Source organism: Hibiscus syriacus, unplaced genomic scaffold, assembly GCF_006381635.1.
Source record: "Hibiscus syriacus cultivar Baekdansim isolate YM2019G1 unplaced genomic scaffold, ASM638163v2 tig00010533_pilon, whole genome shotgun sequence".
Classification (NCBI taxonomy): Eukaryota; Viridiplantae; Streptophyta; class Magnoliopsida; order Malvales; family Malvaceae; genus Hibiscus; species Hibiscus syriacus.
In genome coordinates, this window is record NW_024062223.1 from 488,564 (window position 1) to 510,852 (window position 22,289).

The 22,289-nt window shown below is 35.1% G+C and overlaps 1 protein-coding gene and 2 pseudogenes across 1 annotated transcript; 1 reads left to right on the plus strand and 2 right to left on the minus strand.

Annotated features, from left to right (window-relative positions):
* Positions 1–175: 175 nt before the first annotated feature.
* Positions 176–1,054, minus strand: LOC120203975 (annotated as a pseudogene).
* Positions 1,055–8,575: 7,521 nt separating this feature from the next.
* Positions 8,576–12,157, minus strand: LOC120204101 (annotated as a pseudogene).
* Positions 12,158–13,707: 1,550 nt separating this feature from the next.
* On the plus strand, positions 13,708–20,132 carry LOC120204100 (polyadenylate-binding protein-interacting protein 3-like). Its single transcript, XM_039204185.1, has 15 exons — positions 13,708–13,786; positions 14,710–14,866; positions 14,934–15,095; positions 15,243–15,379; positions 15,599–15,789; positions 16,368–16,545; positions 16,628–16,867; positions 17,529–17,656; positions 17,811–17,880; positions 18,066–18,099; positions 18,195–18,520; positions 18,622–18,765; positions 19,363–19,461; positions 19,547–19,597; positions 19,837–20,132. The coding sequence occupies exons 2-15, from the start codon at positions 14,728–14,730 to the stop codon at positions 19,864–19,866; spliced, it is 1,929 nt and encodes a 642-aa protein (XP_039060116.1). The 5' UTR covers positions 13,708–13,786; positions 14,710–14,727; the 3' UTR covers positions 19,867–20,132.
* The last annotated feature ends 2,157 nt before the right edge of the window (positions 20,133–22,289 follow it).

A 22,289-nucleotide genomic window follows, 5' to 3' on the forward strand; every position in this document is an offset into this window, starting at 1 on the left:
TCTATGAGATTAGGAAGAACTCTACTTCTAGGGTTAGCCATCAAGAAGTGTTATGGAATTAAGTTTTGAACTCGTAAAACCGTCGACTTTGGCATTCGAAGCAGGAAATGCAATTCAACAAGCACTGTCAGTCAAGCCAAAAGCTTGTATCTAGAATTACTATTTGTCTAGGATTTTAGTACTCTCTAAAAGTCAGATTTAGACGACCTGGACGAAGATTTGCTTCCTCCAAAAGACTTTCCAGGTGCAGTTTTTTGCTTAATTGCAGATTCAAGCACATCCCCAAATTCAAATTCAACTTTTTTCGCCTTGTCGACTTCCCTTTCGTCGCCATATAGAAATTCTGCTGCATCTCCAATAGAAAAGGACACCACAGGTAATGCTTTACGTAGACTTCCTGGACTTTCATCCTTATCCTGCGAACAACCCGACCCAAGTTTTCAGTGGTACGCAGATAGGATATAAGCTAAGAGGGGTTAAAACTTAAAACGTTGAAACTGATGAAGTCCCAGTCGACCACTTGCAGAGTAGAAATTAACAATGCAGATATTCGGGGACATCCATGGGAGAATGTCTTCTGCAAGGCTATCCTTAGTCTTCTGTTGTATAAGGGATGCGAATCTTTTATTGCCTTTCCAACCAAATGATAGAATTCGCGAGAAATACCGCCTGGGGGGGCCTGGGGGGGCCGGGGGGGGGGGGAACAACGCTGTCAATTGGCCGATGATCTCCGTAATTGCCCGTCTCCGGATCCCAGTTTTTACCAAGGCACATCATTTTCAAATACAACTTCGCACTTCGCTCCATCACGGTAGCCTGATTGATAGAAACCTCCGGGACCCAAACCAAGAGCTCGACAAGCTCTTACAATTTTGACCTAAACACATACGAAGCAAAATAAGTTAACTAAGATCAGAGTCCCAATTTCAATCACCCTTTTCTAGCATTGTAATAATTTATTTTAAATCATATAAAACAGACATGATTGTTATAACACATAAAACTAATGGTTGTGGAGCCATTGAACCTTCAAGGTTGCTGCAAGTTCCACCATGATTGCTATAACCACAAGAACCACTAAAATAAGACCAAGTTTCAACTCTTCATTTTTCTTAAAGCATACGTGTCCGGCATACGAGTATAGGAGTACGAAACCTCAAAGGATTGTTCAAATACAAAGAAAACTTGGAAAATTTTGACAGACATATCTCTACCAGTATAAGACACTTGGACCCGAGTTTGAGCAACATAGAAATAAAACGCTCAAATTCAAGTTTTATACACATATCAACAAGAAGGAAACACAAGTAGTTCATGGGTGAACCAGAGATATAGCAATTATCAAGAGAATTTTTTAGAAGCGAATGTGATCGCATGTAAATATATAGTGTTATGGCATGTAAACATGTGCAAGTATACACAATCGATGTAAGTAATATAGTAGTGAGTGAGTATCGTCTCCACAGGGATTGGAGGAGATTTTAAAAGATTGTTACAACTAGGAATATGTGTCACTAACTAATCCTAAGTATCTAAGTCTAATGATATAAACAAGGAAAATATGCAGTGGCAAATGGTATGAACAGATGGAAAAAAATTTGCCGAGACAAGAAAAGTGTGAAGTGAAGTAAGAAGATACATTTTGTCGTGGCAAGAAAAATATGCAATAGTAACTAATAAAAGTTGATAAGGCTAAAATTGTCAAAACTCTGGAAATAGGCTGTCAACCTCACACAATCAGACTTCTAACGAAGCATTTGTATTGGATTTGCTACGACAAGAAATTAATCTATGTTTAGGATTATCTAGTATGCTAAGCCTATGTTCCCCGACAGGATTTACTAAAGTGTTCCAAGAGTATCTCTAGCACGGAACCTGACAAACTATTGCTATGGAAATACTACTCAATGTCAACTGCAGCCCTTCATTTTTCAAACTGTTGCTACGAAAATACCCCTCAGCGTATGTCCGCGAATTGTGAGTACTATATATGGATGCGGAAATATATGCAAGTATACACAATCGAACAAGTAATACAGTGTGAGTGAGTATCGTATCCACAGGGATTGGAGAGTTCTTGAGTAAAGTTTATGCACTATTCTAAAGTAACTAAGTATAGCTAATGATATTTACAAATGAGAATGTTGTGGCAAAATGGATGGAGATGTCGTGAAAAATTAAATTGTGTTTAGTGCAAACAAATGGAAATGCAAAGGCAATATAAAATGTAAATACTGGATTTGATTAACAGGACTTTAGACTTCCTCACACGACAAGCTACTATGGGAATGAGTGATAGGAGTTACTTAGGAAAATTAAGTCTACTTCTCAGAATGGTCTTACTTCTATGTCTTCTCTGCCCGACAGAGTTTACTAAGGGTGCCCTATGCTATCTCTAGTAAGGGACTCGATAGATTGAAGATGCTTTGGCAAAACCGATTGGCGTTAGCTACTGCAGGGATCCTATTGGTCCAGATAACAGGATATGTCTCGATAATACCTTTTTGCGGCAGCATTAACATCTAACCTATTGCTCATATACAACTCCTTTTAGTCGAATGAAATCCTAGCTTTATCTCTAAGGTGGATTAGGCCTAGTTACTATCTAGAACTCCTTGCTTATATGGTTCCTCCCTAATTTCTCTCGAACACTAAGGATGTGCTACTTAGACATTCTCTCGAACACTAAGTAATCTCCTAAGGAACGACTACTCTCGTAGCTCCTACAACCTTAAGGCACTAAGCTTCATAAACAAAACAGAATATAACATAGAAAAATAACCATTCATTAAAGCAAAACTTAAATATCCAAAATAAACTCCCACCAAATAGGATTAGTTCATGGTGGGGTTCGAAATAAGCAAGCACAAAGCAAGTTAATCCGTTCCTTACAACCCAAAAGATAAATATGAAAGCAAAGAGCAAAGGGAATGAGGAAAAGCCTTCGACGTGCACTTTCGGAGCTTCCCTCGGCCACCACGAACAATCCCAGCGAACTAGCTCCTCTCGGATGCCTAGAACGCCACTCTCTCTAGCTTGTCAACGGAGGAATGCCACAGCAAAAACGATTGACGAAAAAAAGAGAGATATTTTTCTCTGAAATTTTAGGCTCTTGGCGGCTGTGTAAAAGTTTCCAAGTCTCCCCAAAAAGTCAGGCTTCATCTTCTATTTATAGGGGAGAATGAACCTAGGGTTTTGTGTTAAAATTACACTAGCACCCTAAAGTTCATTCCTTTTATGTGAGAGTCGATGCAAAGATGGTAACTGGCCTCTCCATTATGGCTGATTGCAGAAAGCACTTTTTATGCTATGACAGTTGGCTCTTACTAAAAATATTTTTCTTTCGTTTTGATCGCTCTCGAAATGCCAACTGGTTCGACATTTGCATTATGCTCAACAGTCTCCTTATGTCATGGCATTTCCCTTTTGTTTTTCCTTGCTCCCAAATCCTGCACATCACCAGACAAACACCTTCCTCATAAAGCAGCACTGATTACAAAATAAAATGTCGTGGCAAACAGAATTTCAACACATGCAACTATATGCTCCTAAATGCATCTATATGATCCTATATGAGCTCTAAGACATTCAATAACTTAAGTGAAAATGTCCTAAATATGACCTTTTTAAGGAGTTATCAGCGTAAATAGTAGCATTATACTTAAGCATTTATCATTCTTAGTTGCATAAAATCATCTCCTTATTTCTAAGGTAGATTTAAACCTCATCATCCTGGATTAGTTCCATTGTTCACGTAGATCTAACGTATCAACTCCTAGAAAAAACTAAAATAAACTAAAATTAATAGTTTAAGTACTAAATGAAGAGTTTACTTATTATTTAATTGATGAATATCGTAATTAAACAATTGACTATATTAAAATGATAATTCACGTATAAATTAGCCAAAAACAGATGAATAAGAATCAATTTTGATATATATTAAAAATTATACATCAATGTTGCTCTTGTATTCCAAAAAATTATCAATATTACTCTTTGATCGATGAAATTCATCGTTGATCATTATGATATTAGTAAAATAATTCATGATATTGACGTGATAATTCACATATAAAAGATAATATGAGAAAATATTCTTCTAGATGTTGTGAAATAATTTTGATAATTATTCGCTCCACACGATCTATTATATGTGAAATAATACAAGAATAAAAATATAAAATTGCACAATATAATAAACGTTATATATATATATATATATATATATATATATATATATATATATATATATATATATATATATATATATATATATATATATATATATATGGGACAACCAAAAATTAGTTATCTAGTGGGACGGGAAACTAAATCTCTTAAGTTATAAATGCATTCGATTCGATTTTTCACTAAAATGTAAGCTGAACAACACTTTGCGGGATTTTAAAAATGAGAACCTAAATCAAATGATATAAAAATCACAATTTTCTATTCTATTATGATCGATTCAATTTAACAATTTTTGACTGTTCACTATTTTTCAAATCAATCTCTACAAAATCAATTTAAGAGCTTAACTTAAACTAAGTGTGAATATATAAATTTAAAATTATAAAAAATATTAATTTTGATATTTTATTTATTTAAATTTTATTATAATAAATTCAATGTGAATGTGTTTTTATATACTTACTTTTTATTTTTTAATTCGATTTAATTCAGATCAAACGATTTTCATATGAAAAAACCAAAACTAAACCAAATTACATATTTATGTTTAAAACCGAACCGAAACCAAACCACAAATTAAAAAAATCAAATAATCCGATTCAGATCAATTTTTTAATTTTCTCGATTTCGTTGCTTAACTTACCTTAATCAAGATCATGAGTTTGAATCCTAACAATTCCAAATAGAGTAAACGAGTTGAGAGCGTCCCTTGCCTCTGCAGTACCCGATCTGGATCGATCGGTCAATAAATCGGATATATATATATTGGATATATATTGGGACAGCAACCATATGAAATAAATATGAGAAAATACATTAAAAAAGCTTCACAATGGCCATTTAGAACACGAAATAACATCAAGATATACATACGATCGACAACCAGACAAACATATACGTATGCTATATATAGACAGATATAAAATAGCAGGATGCAATAAAACGAGGTAAAAAGCACATAAAAAGCCTTCTAAATGTTTTTCTTCTTTCTTTAGAACTCGAATAAATAAATTACCATACCATCCCTGATTTCCGATTTACTGATAGTACATTAGCTGCTGGGCGGCCGCGACTTTCTGGAATCCGCCGTCGTATATGGCCTGGCTTGCTCCCGCAGCACCGACTCCCATTGTTGCTTGCTTGAGAGGGCGCTGTCCCTGTGGGTGCATCAGGGCGTGAACACCACCAATTTTGTTCATGGCAAATTGTCGCTCGTAGGCTAAAAGGTCAGTGGCTGAAAGCCCAGGTAAAGGTGCGGCGGCAGGCAGAGGAAGAAGCTGTCCCGGGTGGTGTAGGTTTGCTGCCCCACGAGCACTGCATAAAGCAAATTAATTATGTCGGTTTCTCGTTATCCAAGGGATTAAACTCTGAAAGAATTGGAAGCACAATCTACGTTAGTCGGACTACGGTGTGCCAGATTCTGATATGTATCCGGCACAAGTATAATCATATTTTTTTAACTGTTTTTCACGTATTTGAACAATCTTTAAAAGTCATCTACATAATGTGTCAAATATGAATGTCAAAATCAGATTTAGATCAGCAAAACTGAATCTTACAAAAAAAAAACGACCGTCCACTGCTCGGTTTAGGATCCTCCTCCGAACATAAAAAGTATGCAAAGAATTTCTAAAACCAAACACTTCAAGTAGAGTCAAATTTCTAGTAAAAGAAGAGAATAAACCTTAATTTGCTTGCCGCATAAATACGAGTGGGCATTCCCCAGTTGAATAGCCAAAGCTGCCTCAGCTTGAGTATTGTATCTTACAAAGCCAAATCCTTTATCATGCTAGACTCGGACTTCCTCAATCACCCCAGCACCAAGAGCATGGAAATGACAGTGGAGTTCAACTTGGGTGACCTGCAGAAACAAAAAATAATCAGTTTTATTTGGGACATAACATTTTCCTTAACGGTACAAAGTAAACAGGAGCAACTCTTGTAATGTAACCCCCTAGACCCGGCCTATGCGTTTCGACTAAGTCTAGTGGATCACATTATGATTATTAAAGACATTTTCCGAAATCGTTATTATATCAATATAAAATCACATTATAAATAACATGAAATTATAAACAAATTATACTATCAAAATCCAACTCGTAAATATAATACTAATAAATAATAATTTAATTTAAAACATGTCTTCAAATTCAAAATCACAATAAACCGAGCAGTACTAGCAAAAGAGTCATCATTATAAAATCCGATATTTAAAATAAGGTCCATGTCACCAAAATAAAGTCAACTTGCAAGATAAAAACATGACAATCTGATTCACTTCAAGAGATATGTTGATCCTCCAAGTGCTCGAACCGAGGTATCTAACCAACAGTATCTGAAAGGGGGAAAACATTTTCAAAAGGTGAGCTAGGCTCAGTGTGTCCCAACATTTCCATAAAATGTCAATCGGTACAAATCATAGTCCAGTAATCTCACAAATTCGTAAAAGAGTTTAACTTTTGAAAATCATAGTTTAAACCCTTTTCTGGTACACCATCAGTAGTTCTCAAAATTATTTTCCATATAGCTTACTTTATGCACATAGCAAAAAGAAAGCCGACTTAAGGATAGGCTCTGAAGCTTGTATCCTTAAGCCCAAGTCAATAAGTCCATATAGCTTACTCAAAGCACACAACAAAGGAAAGCCGACCTAATGAAACATCTTGGGGCCCTCAAGAGTCACATTAGGCCCATTTAGCTTGATCAGAGCTATTCCATCGTAATTCAATTCCAAAATTCAATTGCACCGTGACATAAATTCCATAAATCCAAAAACATGGTAATCATATACCATTTCAAAACAAAAATTAGATAGCAGCCATATTCCATAAATTGTCACATTAAATTGGTGCATCCATAAAACAATAACCAAATGAATTCGGTGTACCATATATTAAAACTAATAAAACAGTTCAGTAATAAGTAGAGAACACACCTCGACAATAGGTTCAAATAGCAAATCTACTGATTGCTGGTTTCACCACGCTCTGCTACCGTTTTCGAACGCGTGAATAATGGCACACGTGGTTTAACTGATCTAGAAGAGCTGGGTCGAGTTGTCGAACGATCCAGAGAGTCTCTTGTACGTTCAAACAATAATAATCTATCAGTCCCAAATCCTATTTAATTGTTCAAAACTAGACTTCTTAAGTATATAAGCATTTTTCAGGTTTGACTATCAATTTGGGGTATTTCGAGTCTGAATTTGGCCAAACGAATTGCGGAATCGGAATCAGGATGTCGAAAAACATAAAGTATGACTTTTCGAAAATTCAGATTCTTGGTCAAAGTCAAAGTCAACTACTTTGACCATCGATTTGGAGTCCTTCGGGTTTGAATTTGACGAAACGGACAGCCGAAACAGATTTGGCACGTCGAAAACTATCAGGATAGGTATACTCGGAAAAGATTAACGGTCGTTTAATGCTCGGTCAAAGTCATTTTAAGTTTTGGTCAAAGAAAGTCAACGGTCAACGGTCCGGTCGGGTCGGGTCAACGGTCGGGTCGGGTCGGTTCAACAGTCGGGTCGGGTCAGACCGGTCAAACTGGTTTAGACCGGTCAAATCGGTTCGAACCGATTGAAACCGGTCGAACCGGTCGAACCGGTCAGAACCGGTTGAAAACCGGTTAAACCGGTTTCCAGCAGCCACTCGCCCTGCGGCGGCGCGTGAGGCGTCCTCCGGGGCCCTAAAAATCCCGAAAAAATTTCTAAAAATTATTTTGAGCGATTTTGAGATACTTACAACGATCGGTTCAAATTTTTGAACGGCGGAGAGCTCGATTTCAAATCGGCCGAATCTTTGACTGCACCACCTCCTCACGCGCCACCGTCTACGGCGGACAAGGTTGACACCGGTGAACTCGGAACGACACAAGGAACACGATGGTGCGGGAGGTGTCGTAAACGGAGCAACGATCAGCGGTGAATTTAAGATTTTCTCGGCGATAGAGCTAACAAAACCGTCGCTACTTTGACTGGAAATTCCCGACGTTTGGCCGCGTTTCGCTTCAATTAATTTGAAGGGTTTGTTCCTCGCTCGATGATGAACACAACGGTGGTTTCAAAACAACGATCGGAATTCGGACGGCGTTTGGATCGGACTTGAAAGTGGAGGTGTGAGAGGAAGAAAATTGAAGGAATAACATTTGTGATTTCTGATTGTAAATCAGAAATCACGCTTAAATCATCAAGCCTACCGACAGTTTTAGGGGGAATTCAAGGCTTGGTCCCTGAATTTCCTTTACTTCGAAAATGGCATACAAGTTTCCATAAATTTTAATTTAGTCACTTAATTTCACCCATTTTCACAATTTACCTCCAATTTCAATTAATATTATTTTGTAAATATTCGGGTTGTTACATGTAAGCACTCAAAACTACATTAGAAGATGGGATTTCTCGGGTTCCAAATACAGACAGCCGGTTCAAGCTCATACCATCATTGGTTGAAGACTTAATTAGAAGGATGGGAGTTCTCAAGGTCAACATAAGTTACTTGCCTCGGGAGCAAGGTTGTCGACATAAACAGTTGTATATTGAGGATTATTCTCAGGAGCTTCGTTATTGGTTGCTGTCTCTTTACCATCCTCTACATCCAAAGCTATGAGATGTAAGTTTATTTCACATTTGGCACAAATTTGAAGACCCGTCAAAAGGTAGAATAAAAGTAAATAAAATAATTGTAACAGTTTGTGGTTTGCATTTAACGAAACAACAATAATGTGAATACTTGTTTTGAAAGCTGCAATAAACACACCTGAAGAGCCATTGGATAGTTCTATGACACTTTTGGCATCAGAGCTCTGCTTGTCATCGCTGGTACCAACACCCTTTGTTGCCCAATTACAACGAATCTGTCGACTGTCAAGCCACTTCCCTATAAAAAAAATCAAAGAACATATGAATTTTAATGCAATATCAACCAACATAAATATATGCATGAGGTAGTCTGTTTAAAAATTAGTGTTAACTACAATTATTCTGGTTCAGCCGCAATAATTTAACGAATTGCTACTATAAACATGGTGCAATTAATGGCAAAATAAAGGAAAAACTTTGTTCGGATAACTGTTTCAGCAACCTATTAATAGTTCAAAGCATGATAGAAATGAAATCAACTTTGACGCGAAAATTCACAGCTTTAGTGATAAGCTAAAGCAGTGGTTAATGAAGATAAAACATGTATTGCGTAAAAAGCATTATCTTACCATTTAAGTCATTAATTGCACTTTGTGCATCCTGAACAGATAAAAGAAGTCGATATCAATAGATGAAGCAACATTATACTGGAAGAGAAACACCAAAGGCCACCACAAGCTTAACCAAGAAACAGTACCTGCTGGTTGCGAAAGGAAACAAACCCAAATCCTCTTGAACGCCAAGTTTTCTGATCCCACATAGCTCGTGCATCCCTGAAATCAGTAAAGACATCAGTTTCTTCATTCATATATCAATCTGAAAGCAATGTGAAAAACATTATTACAGGTTTACTGATAAATGAATTTACAGTTTGCAGATAATTTATGCATTTAGCTTTAATAAGTTACAACACATGATTATTTAGTGGCATCAAGATCAAAGGAAACAATGCTTACGAACAACTGGGATAGACAGAAAAGCAGGAGAATAACATCGCATCGGTAACCCCAGGACTGAGATCCCCAACAAAAATGTTAAAGTGACCTGCACCAATTATGATAATATCAAAAAGTTGATAAAATAATCCAACTGGTCATGTATATTTAGAGAGAAAAATTTGCAACCAAAAACATGCCCAAACCTGATGTATCCTCTCTCTGACCACTAGCATATGCCTAATTGACCTTGATAGGCTGTCCAAATCTTTAGATTACATGACGTGAGGTAAAAGCACACTCAAAATACAGCAAGGGGGACAAAATTAGACGTTAACACTTACAAATACCTTCCATTAAGAGATAATATAGCAAGGGAAGCTGATCTGCGATCGAAGTAGTGGATAAATCCGTATGACGACTGCTTAATAAGAGAGAGAAAATAGAGGGCATGTCAATCATATGACAACCAATAGGCTAAAAAAAAGGGAGAAAGAGTAGTAAAGAAAGTTAACCATAGAACGCTTAGAACATCCTCAGAGCATATGGGGAAGAAAAAAGGATACTAGTTTGAAAACAATACCTTTTCCCTTCTGACAAGTTTGCAACTTTCAACAGGACCAGTACTAGCAAAAACCTCTTGGAGTAGTGGTTCAGTCGCTTGTGTATGTATGTTTCCCACATACCTGCAGTTTCTCAAAATAAAAACTAGAAGTTTAAAAAGAAAAGAAAAAAGTAAAAGGCTATAAGTAACTTCCTGAATTGTTAGAAAGGGGACATAACATAAAAGCTATTACATTCCCAAACTATTCAATCATCAAGTAAAAGAGATAACATCTCAAAATTTAGCATTAAGGGTAGCAACTTTTTCCGACCACAAGATTCATGAAGGAAAATGTACACAATGTATATTGTTATAAGAATAAAAGTGACTGGGAAATTACTCAATTAAGAAGGGGAAACAAAAGACACACAAAATGCAGATGAACAAGAAGGAATTGGAAGAAGAAAAAATTAGGCAAACACTCACACACTGCGGCAAGTACTTGGATCAAAACCAGGTGGCAGATTTCCACTTGGGATTGGCTCTATCTGCAAAATTAAAAATGTGAAAAAAAGGAAAATTGAGAAGGGGAAACAAAGAAATGATGTATGAAGTGTCCCTTCCCACTCAACCCAATTCTAAAGCATTCAAATCAAAGAAAGAAGAACTTTTGAAGGTATCCAACACTCAAGCTAAAAAAATATAAGATGCTAATTACAACCATCAGAAACCAGACAACTTCTCCTACCTCAATGAAAATCACTTTCAACTTAAAGCTAAAAACTACTATATCTGCTTGCTTTCACCGCGACCCCTTTTTCCCCCTTTGATTTTTCAACGACAACTAGAGCAAAATATTCCGCCTCATCTAGACAAACATACTTTAACAGAATTGTAGTGCCTGCCCTGAATGTATCTTCGAGAGAATGTAAATGTATTAAAAGTACCCTGTACTTTATAAATTTGCTTCATGCAGTCAACCTAACGAGTCACGAAATGAAATTCGGGAACCACGCTTTATGTTCTAACACTTGTCTTTAAGAAAGAGAAATAAATAAATCGATTGAACATTTTTTGCGAACATGGGATAAAGATATAATACGTGTAAGAATGAACAAACAGATGATTGGTTGTACAACAGAGATAGTATAGGAGACTAAAACACATCCAATCATTTCTCAACATTTGCAAAATAAGAAGATTAGGATCACAAGTTAAACAAAACCAAAGTAGTAAAAACAGCAGCAAATGAGAATGAAAACACTTATTAGCTATCCAATGGCAACTTCAAATAAGAGAACCAACATCGGAGCTTCATGCAATAATGAAAATCTAAAAATATTAAGAAACAGAACAACCTCTCACCAAATTCCAAACCAAAAAACGATGAGTCTCACTTTACAAAAGACACATACTCATTTACAACAACAAAAAATGAAGCAAAAAAATCAACTTTCCGATCGATAAAGCATGTCAGAGCGCTGAAAACAGCAAAAAGGAAATAAAATCCACTCAATTCAAGCTAAACCCCACAGAAAAAGCATATATTTCAATAGCTAAATCATCGCCACATAAATTCCCACTAACTCTAGCTCCAGCAATCAATTACAAACAAGAAACAAAAACACGAGCTCGAAGACAAAAAAAAACGCAAGATCCAACAAATCATTCCTAAAAACGGATCAAAAACCTCTAGATGAACAAAAATAAAAGAGATAATATATCAAAAAAAGTGTAGAAAACCTGTGGAGGAGCTAAGATGCCTGGGTGATATAGAGACTGTTGCTGGAGGAGAGCTTGTTGCTTCAGCATCTGCTGCTGCATTTTTTCCTTTTACTTTTCAAGGCGATATTCAAGGGAAAAGTAATCCGGTTGTTTGGTTTCCGAGAAAATTACCCCCTTTTTCCCTTCTATGTCTTCGCTAGGGTTCAATCATAATCGAGAAAATGATAGAAAATAATAAAACTATGAAAGAAAATAAATAAATAAAGGTGCCTTGGGACTTTTACTTGTGATTTAATCAAAATTATTTATTTATATCATAAATATTCATGTTAAGTAACGAAATTAATATTTATTTTAATTAGTGAAATTAATATTTTTGATTAAAAAATAATATTTTAGATAATGTTTTATCGAATATATTAAAAAATATTTATATTTTTTGTAACTCCTTTCTTTAGCCTTATATTAGGCTGTCGTACAGTAGAATTACCCGATTATATATAGGAATGGGTATGTGTCGGATTTTGACCAACACAACCTGAACTGAAAATTTTACATTATTCACCAGACCCGAAAAATATATACCCTCCACCCGACCAGACTTTTTTAGATAAAATTCGAATATGAATCTGACCTGACCAAAAATAATAAAAAATATTACTTTTTATTCAATAAAAACAACGATTTAATTAAAATATATATATGGAGAGATTTATTATATTTATTCTAAATATATAAGGTAAAATTATATTTTTTTGGTTGGGTCCAGTCGGGTATTTTTACCTTAAAACCGAATCTAAACCGACCCAAACATTACCTTTAAAAAACCCGACCTGATCCCAATTTTTTTTTAAAAAATGAGTTAGGTCGAAACTCGTCGGGTTCGGGTCTCATGCCCATCTCTAATTATATATGTAGTTTATGTTTATCTATATATTTAATCTTTTTTTAAATACTTTCAATCATTTGATAATAAATGTTCAATTACCTATTATTATCACTAGTGTTCAAACTTGTAAAAAAATTTCAATTTAATCACTCAAATTTTAAATTGTTCCTATTTAAATTATTCTAACTTATTTTATTAATAATTTTTTATGACATGATATTTTTTATTATTATTTCATTAATATATAATTAAAAATAAAAAATTAATTTAGAAGTTAGAATGATTAAATTATGAGTAATTTGAAAGTGAAGTAATCAAATTAAAAAAATTAAACTTTAATGATCAAAATAGGAATAAAAAGATACTTGAGTGATGAATGATATAATTTATCCATGAAAAAGAAACCACGTGCAAATCAACCATGAAGTTTACAACGATGATGTACTGAAACGAAATAAAAATTAAACGTTAGATATAATTTTAAAAAATTAAAAATTTAGATACTAAAACAGATAAAAATTGATAGTTTAAATACTAAATGCGTAGTTTGCCAAACTATTTTTTTCCATTCATAATTTACTCTTATATATATATATATATATATATTCGTCTACCCCTCTTCATTTTTTCCTTTAGGAAAAAAAAAACCGTTTTTTGAAACTCCCCTTTCTATCGCTTGATCGCATCGAGAGCTCTCCTCCTCCCCGCTTGTCTTTCGAGCTTCGACCCCCCTCCCCTCTCTCTCTCTTACCCGCTTTATTGAAAACCCTAACTCACTGATTCACAATCCTTCCTCCCAACTCGGATTACTCGCCGCTTCCATCCGCCTGTATTATCGATTAATCAAGTTTTCTAAGGCAAGGATCGCTTTTTCCCTCCCACTTTCATCTATTAATTTCTGTTTATTTCTTGTTGAAAAATCCGGAAGCGAATGCATTTAGCAGTTATATTTTAGGGTTACTCGGTTTATATTATAAATTTTCATTTAGGGTTTTGGATATGGAAGTTTCATATTTCTGTAAATTGCTCTTTTTAATCTGTAAAATATGTAAGCGACGATTATTTTTGCATTTGCTTTGCTTTTGATTTCTAATAAAACATGCAACCGTTCCAGACATTAACCCAACTATTGTCAATAAACAGGGTCTAATATCCTTTGCAAATTGATTAAAGGAACTGCTGTTTATGTGAAAATTTTCTTGCAACAGTTGTGCTATATTGTCAGCCAATATTTTTGTGCAGTTTACAATATCGTGCTTAATGCAGTTTATTTTACGCTAAACTGACCTGGATTTTTTAGACTAGAAAATAAGGAATTTAGGCTTTAGCTATTGTTTTCATTCTTGATATGAGAGCTTTGTTGCCTCTGTAGTTAACCTGTTGGATGTACGTGTCTATATATTTTTCTAGTAACATATTTAAGTAGATCATGATCTGCCTCTTATGTGTTCTGAATAAATGATGATTTATGCATATATAACCAGTAGAATAGGCGAAGATGGACCATTGACAGCAGTTAATCCTAGAGGTTTATGCTACATTTATAGGTGGAAAGTTTTAGATTAGCAATATGAGGATGGGTATGTTGTTAATGCTACATTTATAAGCAGGAAGTTTTAGATTAACACTGAGAGCGCTGAAATTTTAACATTGGTGTGGCTATGCAGAGAAGTGCATCCCCCCCCCATTTTGCAAATCCTGAATTTGAAAAATTCAAGTGTTAATGTTTTATAATTGGATCTTAGAAGTGTTGAGTTTATACTAAAAACTTACTCTATAGGTGCTTTTTCCTTCTGAGATGAATATCCCACAAGCTTTGTTGCCCAAATCTTCTGCTAATGGATTTCCCCGTCGAAGAGGTGATAGAGAGGGTGGGGCTAGGTTGGAGAATAAGGTGCAGTCAGGAAAACCTAATCAGGGAAGAAATCAAACTACAGGTGAACATTCTCTTACATGAATGTCTTATTGTTGAACTATTTTCCTGATCTAAGTAACTTGGTATAGGCGAAGTGGCTGGTGGGAAGGCTGGAGGATATGAGAATTCTTCCCGTGATCGGCTAGTTTTTCTCACAACCTGTCTCATTGGGCATATGGTGGAAGTCCATGTGAAAAATGGATCAATTTACACTGGAATATTTCATGCAACTGATGCAGAAAAGGATTTTGGTATTGTATTTCTTTTTTTTTCATATTAATTATGCATCTGTAATTAGTTTAAAAGATTGAGCTTTGTTCACATCGAACTCGAATGCGAATAAAGTGAACTTTGAAAAATGATTCATCTTCTTAACATCCACTCTGTTACCACTTCAGGAATAATCTTGAAAATGGCTCGCATGATAATGGAAGGTACTTCGCAAGGAAACAAGGCTGTTACTGATTTTGTTAGCAAGGCACCCACAAAGATTTTAATTATACCTGCCAAAGAACTTGTGCAAGTTATAGCAAAGGTTTTGCTGATTTTCCTATATTTAGAGTTCCATCCCTGGTCGAGTTACCAGTAAGAGATGAATTGTCTAGTAGTCTATGGGGGGCTTTCTAATTACTGATAGTCTGTTTCAGTTAGATCATTGTGAATGAATAGTGAAAACTTGGTTAAAATAAAATAATGCTATTTTTTATCTTTTATTTCTTCAATGTTAATTTGGTTGTTCTTAAATTGATTTCAGGATGTGGCTGTAACTAGTGATGGATTTGCAAGTGAGCTCCAGCATGAAAAACATCAGGAACTTTTGATAGATTCTGTGATATCACAATCCCGTCATGTTGGGATGGAGAGAGAATTGGAGCGCTGGGTTCCTGACAAAGATGTCCCAGAGTGTCCTGAGCTAGTAAATATTTTTGCTGGCTCATGGAATAGGTTGCAATCATGCTCTCTCCTTTAGAAAAATATGTTTTGTGATAGCTTTCTGTTCCAATTTCTTCGTCCCACTTGCATCTAATTTGTTTTTGTTATTTCCACTTGATCTCCATTTTTATATACTAGATTCATTTGTTTTCAGTTGTCTTGCTTGGTTATTTCCCATCAATAAATTTGTCTGGAAAATAGATGTCAGAGAGTTCAAGATGTGATCCTACTTAGGAAATGTTCTTTAATGGTTTTAGTATTGAGAGAATCAAGGATATCAACTAAAACCTGATTTCTACATTGATATTTGATTCTGTGAGATTAGTTTAATATGGAGATGCAGGTTGAGATTTCTTTTGTCATGTTATTCTAGTATGTCTAGTTTGGTTTTTGCTATCCCCTGTAGTTTTGTTGCTACAACCAGGCAGACCCTGGTTCTGTTGTCAATGTTAGAATGTTGGTGAGCTTAAAAGAGAGGAAGCCCTTTGCAATAAAACAAAAAAGTTTAAACTTTGCTTTTGACAATCATTGTGTGTTTTTCCTGTTTTTTTTTTTGTTAATATCTGTAGCATTCATCTTTTTCTTATTAGGAACTGGGATCAGTTTGAAACCAATCAAAAGTTATTTGGTGTACAAAGTACTTTCAATGAGGAGCTTTACACAACAAAACTTGAGAGAGGTCCTCAAATGAGAGAGTTGGAGAAGGAAGCAATGAGAATAGCAAGAGAGATTGAGGGCGAGGAGACCCAGGACCTTCATCTAGCAGAGGTAACTTTCCTAGTATGTATTATTTGTCTCTTTAAGTTTGTGAATTTGTCTCTAAAATTTTCTCATGCTTATTTTATGGCAGGAGAGAGGCTTTGATCTTCATGATAATTTGGATATTGATGAGGAGATGAGATACTCCTCTGTCTTTAGGGGTAGAGGGTTTGACGATAGTGGTTATGAAGAAGAGGAGGATATTATGTTGGATTCCCACAATGTTGAGACCTTTGGAGATTCTTCTGATTCTCTCAGTAGGGGGCAGGTGGATTTGACCAGTTTTCAAAGCAGTGATGGAGCTCGAATTTCATCAAGCACTTCTTTAGTGGTAGTTATTGGCATCTGGAATTAGAAATGTTGTTCTTTCTTTTCTGAATGCATGTACATATATATATTTCCATAATACATCTAAACCATTTAAGGTGCTGTTTTATCTTGGGCTTATGTACTGTCACTCTATCAGTAAACCAAAAGAGGGTAATAAAATAGAAAGATTAGAACCACAATTAATTTTTAGTTTCTTGGTGAAAAAAATTTGGTATTGGTTATTATTAGTTAACACATCTCTTATGGTTTTTTACTCCAATATTGATGTAGACGGCTTTTCATTTTATGATGAATTGGCTTGGGAGGTATATTAGTTGGGTGGTGGGGATCTGTTACAATTTTTAGTGCAATTGTTATAGTACTTTGGTGTACTTGCTTCAACAATGCCATTATTCTGAATTATTTCTTTTCAATCTTGTATTTTCATTGCCTGTCCTAAACATAATTTTCCCCTACTGTGCTCTGATGGTTATTTCAATTTAAATTTTGGAATCTAGTAAAGGATTTTACTTGATATAATGCTAAAAGTTAGTTACATGCCAGGTAGAGAGTGCTATGAAAGATAGTTGTATCATCCGATGTCTTTCTATTTGCATGTTTTTACTTCTCTTTCTGATCCTTAACCTTTTATAACAGACTCCTGTTTTATCATTGTTTTGTAGGATGAGGCACCCTCTTCCCAAGCCGCCATTGGTGCAGATTTGTATCATACTGGCTTTAATGTTCAATCCAAACAGCTGGCATCTGAAATTCCTTCTGAAAGTTTCTCTGTATCTGACAGTGAAAGCAGGTATTTTAGACATGCCTTGATTTGTATTTTGCTGATTAAATTTGTGATCCTCCTTTCTGTCAAGTTTAAGGCAATATTAGATATTCTACTAAGGATCAGTTCTCTGGACATGATATTGGGGGTTTTTTTCCTCCTGATTTAACACATAATATAGGATCCAAGACAATTTGCTTGGTGAGCATGGAGGAAGCAGTGATGCTAAAGGGTTTGCTCAAAAGCAGTCTGTATGTTGAACATCCCTTATATTGAAATCTTTTATAGTGAATATGGAGCTCCTTAATTTGTTGCTTTAACTTCCATAACCGATCCATATCACCGTTGGATTTCTTTGTTCTAGTGATCCTAGTACTAGTTTATTTGTTTCTAACATGTTTGTTTTCTGTTTGAATTCCCATTTGTAATAATGCAGCCATATGAGGACCAGCAGTTGTCAAATTCCATCGGTGCGTGTGCTTAATCTTGCTTTATATACTATTGATCTGTACTTAATCTTGCTGCTGCAGCTGGTCATTTTATTATAGAGTAATTTGTAATGCAGATTCCCAGTCATTATTGAATGACAAGTTTGAGGGGTCTGATAAAGCTGGGCCACCAGCAAATCCTACTACTCTACCCCAAGCTAATTTTATATCAAAGGTTAGTGAAAAGCCAACTTCTTCTGGTGAACGCTCTGAGTGTCCAGCTGCTAGCAAAGTTAATGGGGAAACACATTCTGTAAACTCCCGTGGACAACCTGGTAGTTCTACATCATCAAATTCAGATTCTGTTGCTGCTATCTTAGCATCTAGTGGCCCTGGCTTATCACCAAGTTCATCAGTGGGTTCTTTATCCTCTGAGAAGTCAACACTGAACCCCCATGCAAAGGTGCAATATCTTAATGTCAACACTGTTCTATTGTTTACCGTTTAGCATGATTATTTGGTGCTTACCTTCTGTTGTCTTTTCACGCATCCTGATGTTAACAGGAATTCAAACTCAACCCTAATGCGAAGAGTTTCAAACCATCTCAGACATCTGTTAGGCTCCCATCCCCAGTCTCTGATGGTTCATTCTACTATCAAACACAAGCTACTCCTGTACCACATATGCACATGCCTGTTAATTATGGGGTAAGCCATGCAACTCTTGCATCACGCAGGGCATCTCTCGATGTCACTGCATTCTGAAATTACTAAATATTGTTTTCAAAGGTTTCCCTTGGTTACTTGTATCATATATCAGTTACCATATATCAGTTGCATATGTTGTTAAGATCCTCAGTTCTTGCCTCTTATGACTGGACAGACACCTTCGAGCTCTAAGGGGAGTTTATATGGCATTTATTCCTGTTCTTGTTATCACCTTTTGTGGGTTAAAGGTTTAGGTCGGATTAACTAGGGTTCTGACATGGAATGAAAAAGTACTACCTGGGTTCAACTTGTATTCAACTAAATCTTTGATCACGGGTAGCTGTGTACATGTGACCTTTTGTTTTCCAGTCTATAGGAAATTCGCTAAAACCTGTTACCTTTTCCAATAAATAATCTTGTATCCAGTAATTTTCAAACAAGATGCAACATCGTATGTTTTAATAATCTTTGGTATATGGTCTTTATCTCTTAAGATTCACTACCATTGTCGATTTATTATTTTTCTTTTTTCGGTGCAAAATTTATTCTCGTCCGTCTTCATGTTCACCATTGTTGATGATCACTTGGGTTTTGCAGATTGGACCCTCCTTTCCGGGACACCAACCTGTTGTATTCAATCCACAGGTGGCACCAATTCAATCACCTCAAGCATATTTTCATCCAACTGGGCCACAGGTTGGCAACTTAACAATACTATACTATTATCTTATCAACCCATCTTAATATGCTTATTTATTATTTATATTTTTCAAAATTGCAGTATGGGCAACAAATGCTTCTTGGGCAACGACCTGTGATATACTACCAACCGGTAAGTGGTTTCGAAAATTCCTGAGTTATCGTAGATTTGCTGATGGGTTCAAAAGAGTATGTTACCCTGACTCTTCATTTTAGCTTAGAATATGCTTCTTTGGACATGGATGTAGCATATTCATTTGGGACCCGAGTTGTTATTTGGAACCTATTATGATTAACATATGGTGTTTCATTTATTATAAAGAACATTCGATGTCTGGGGATCGTGATATGATCAAAACCCTGTTTTTACAGGAAATGCAATACAAAGGAAGGGAATATTAACCAGTTGTAGTTTGGTGACAACATTCTTGAGAGCCGTGCACTGCTCGTGAAAGAATAAAACTTTCAAAAGATTGCCCGGATGAACTCGAAATAATGCCCTATAGCCGTCCAAGAAAGGTTGCATAGGTTGTCTTGATCGCCTCATATATTTTCCAGGTTCCAGGGTTATATAATATTTACTGTCATGGGAAATAATTTTACAATCCCGTTTTATGCTTTTGCATAGATTTGTAGCATTCATTTAACTAACCTGGCATTTTCTCTGATTGTTTGTTTTAATGTTTTATAGTTTTGGGACAATTTGTGGTTCAATGATAGTATTGTGTTTATAGTTTTTTTTATAGTAATATTTCTGATCACTATAGCCTAATTTAATCACCAACTTGATATATTTGATCAATTTCACAATATTATTAGTAAATCTAGTATGAAATTTGGATCGGGTTGGAACCCGAATCTGATTTTTTTTAAAAAAAAATTGACCCTATCAGATCGAGTCAAGTTGGAATCTGTCGGTTTTGAGTTAAATTGGTATCCGTAATTAAGCCTCACTATTCGGCCTCAACTTTTTATCCTCAATCGACGGATTCATCGAATGGGTAGGTTATATGTGTAAACCCCTTGCATGCCCATTCAAAATCAATCTCATGTCCGAACAGATATCCTACATGAATACTCGATGAATGATAATAGTATTCAATGCTCATCATAAAACTTCATTAGTGGAATCAACAATTGGTATTTGTACTCCCAAACAGAACCTTTGAAACCAGAATCGAATTTTGAATTGTTTATGAACAACCGAACACGGATAATTGAAATGTAAAAGGATCATGTAAATAACAACTTACTAACAATTTGCAAGTGTTCATATAAAAGTTGGCATACATCTGTAGAGCAACAGTTTTGAACAAAGAAGCTATGAGATTGCCTAGTTGTAACCTATTTCATGCAGCTTCTAGATTTGATTCTGATGAAATATCTCAGATTCTAAGTTGTAATTCGCAAACGATCCTTTGCTATTCTTCGACCAATGACTGCCTGCCGCCCTTCGTTGCCTAATCATACAAGTCTAAACACTATAGTGAGGCAAGAAAACAAAACCAGAAAATGGCTTTTCATCACGTAGAAGGGGGAGCCATTTAAACGTGCAGAAACTAAAACTAATAACATTCGAGATTATGCAGAATTATACACAAAAGATCCCTTTTTAGTTCTCTTTTTAGCTCTCTGTCTCTTATCTCCAGGAGGTCTTCCTTCACTAGCAGGTTTTTTCAGTAAACTATATTTATTCTGATGTGGATGAAACATATACTTCTTGGTTTTAATAGCTCTCCTCACTAATGTTGTTTCTATTTACTATCATCTAAAAATAAATAAACTATTAATGGCCGGACAAAACCATGAAATAACCCCTCACATGCGAAAACATAGAAGACCCCTTTAAGACCAAACAATTTCATCGAATTGAGAATGGTTGTATATGGGATAGCATCTACTATACCTGGAATATCAACCAACCCGATTATTGCAATTGCTCAGGATACCCTTTAAGAACCCATGACCGAAAGCTGTAGAATTACAATACCGCACTTCATTCCAGAGTAAACGAATACATTATACACTGAGAGAACGAGTACCATCGGGCAAGAAGAATCGGAGAGGAGGGAGGTCAGGCCAGGCCAGTTGATTTGAAGTTGAAGAAGGTAAAACTAGTTGATGGGCCAACCCGTTAAGGGCCAAGCAAGTTGATTTGGGCTTTAGTACAAAATAAGGATAAATTTAACATTTAGTACCTAAATTATTTGTTTTGGTCTATTTTAGTATTTAAACTTTCAGTTTTTTCAAAATCATACCTGATGTTTAGTTTTTGTTTTATTTTAATATCCCGCCGTTAAAAACTTAGCATAGATGTTAGAACTTGACACTTTTTTACAGGTAAATTACATCATTCATCACTCAATTATCTTCTCACTCCTATTTTGGTTATTAAAGTTTAATTTTTTTTAATTTAATTACTTAACTTTTAAATTACTCCTATTTAATTACTTTAACTTTCAAATTTATATTTTTATTTTAATTATATATTAATAAAACAATAAAAATGTCATGTCACAAAATATTATTAATAAATTAAATTAGAGTGATTAAAACATGAACAATTTGAAAGTTGAGTATTTAAATTGAAAATTTTTTAAACATTATTGACCAAAATAGAAGTGAAAAGATAGTTAAGGAATGAATAATGTAATTTACCAATAAAAATATCATGTGCAAAGGTTCTGTTAAATTTTTAACGGCGATATACTAAAATGAGACAAAAACTAAATGTTAAGTATGATTTTGAAAAAAATAAAAGTTTATATACTAAAATAGACTAAAATTGATAGTTTAGATATTAAATGCGTGATTCACCCTAAAAT

Excerpts from the sequence above, each read along its gene's own strand:
- LOC120204100 (XM_039204185.1), top strand. The coding sequence starts at position 14,728 with ATGAATATCCCACAAGCTTTGTTGCCCAAATCTTCTGCTAATGGATTT. Across the intron at positions 15,380-15,598 it reads TTGTGCAAGTTATAGCAAAG|GATGTGGCTGTAACTAGTGA; the intron begins GTTTTGCTGATT and ends AATTGATTTCAG. Across the intron at positions 19,462-19,546 it reads TTCATCCAACTGGGCCACAG|TATGGGCAACAAATGCTTCT; the intron begins GTTGGCAACTTA and ends TCAAAATTGCAG.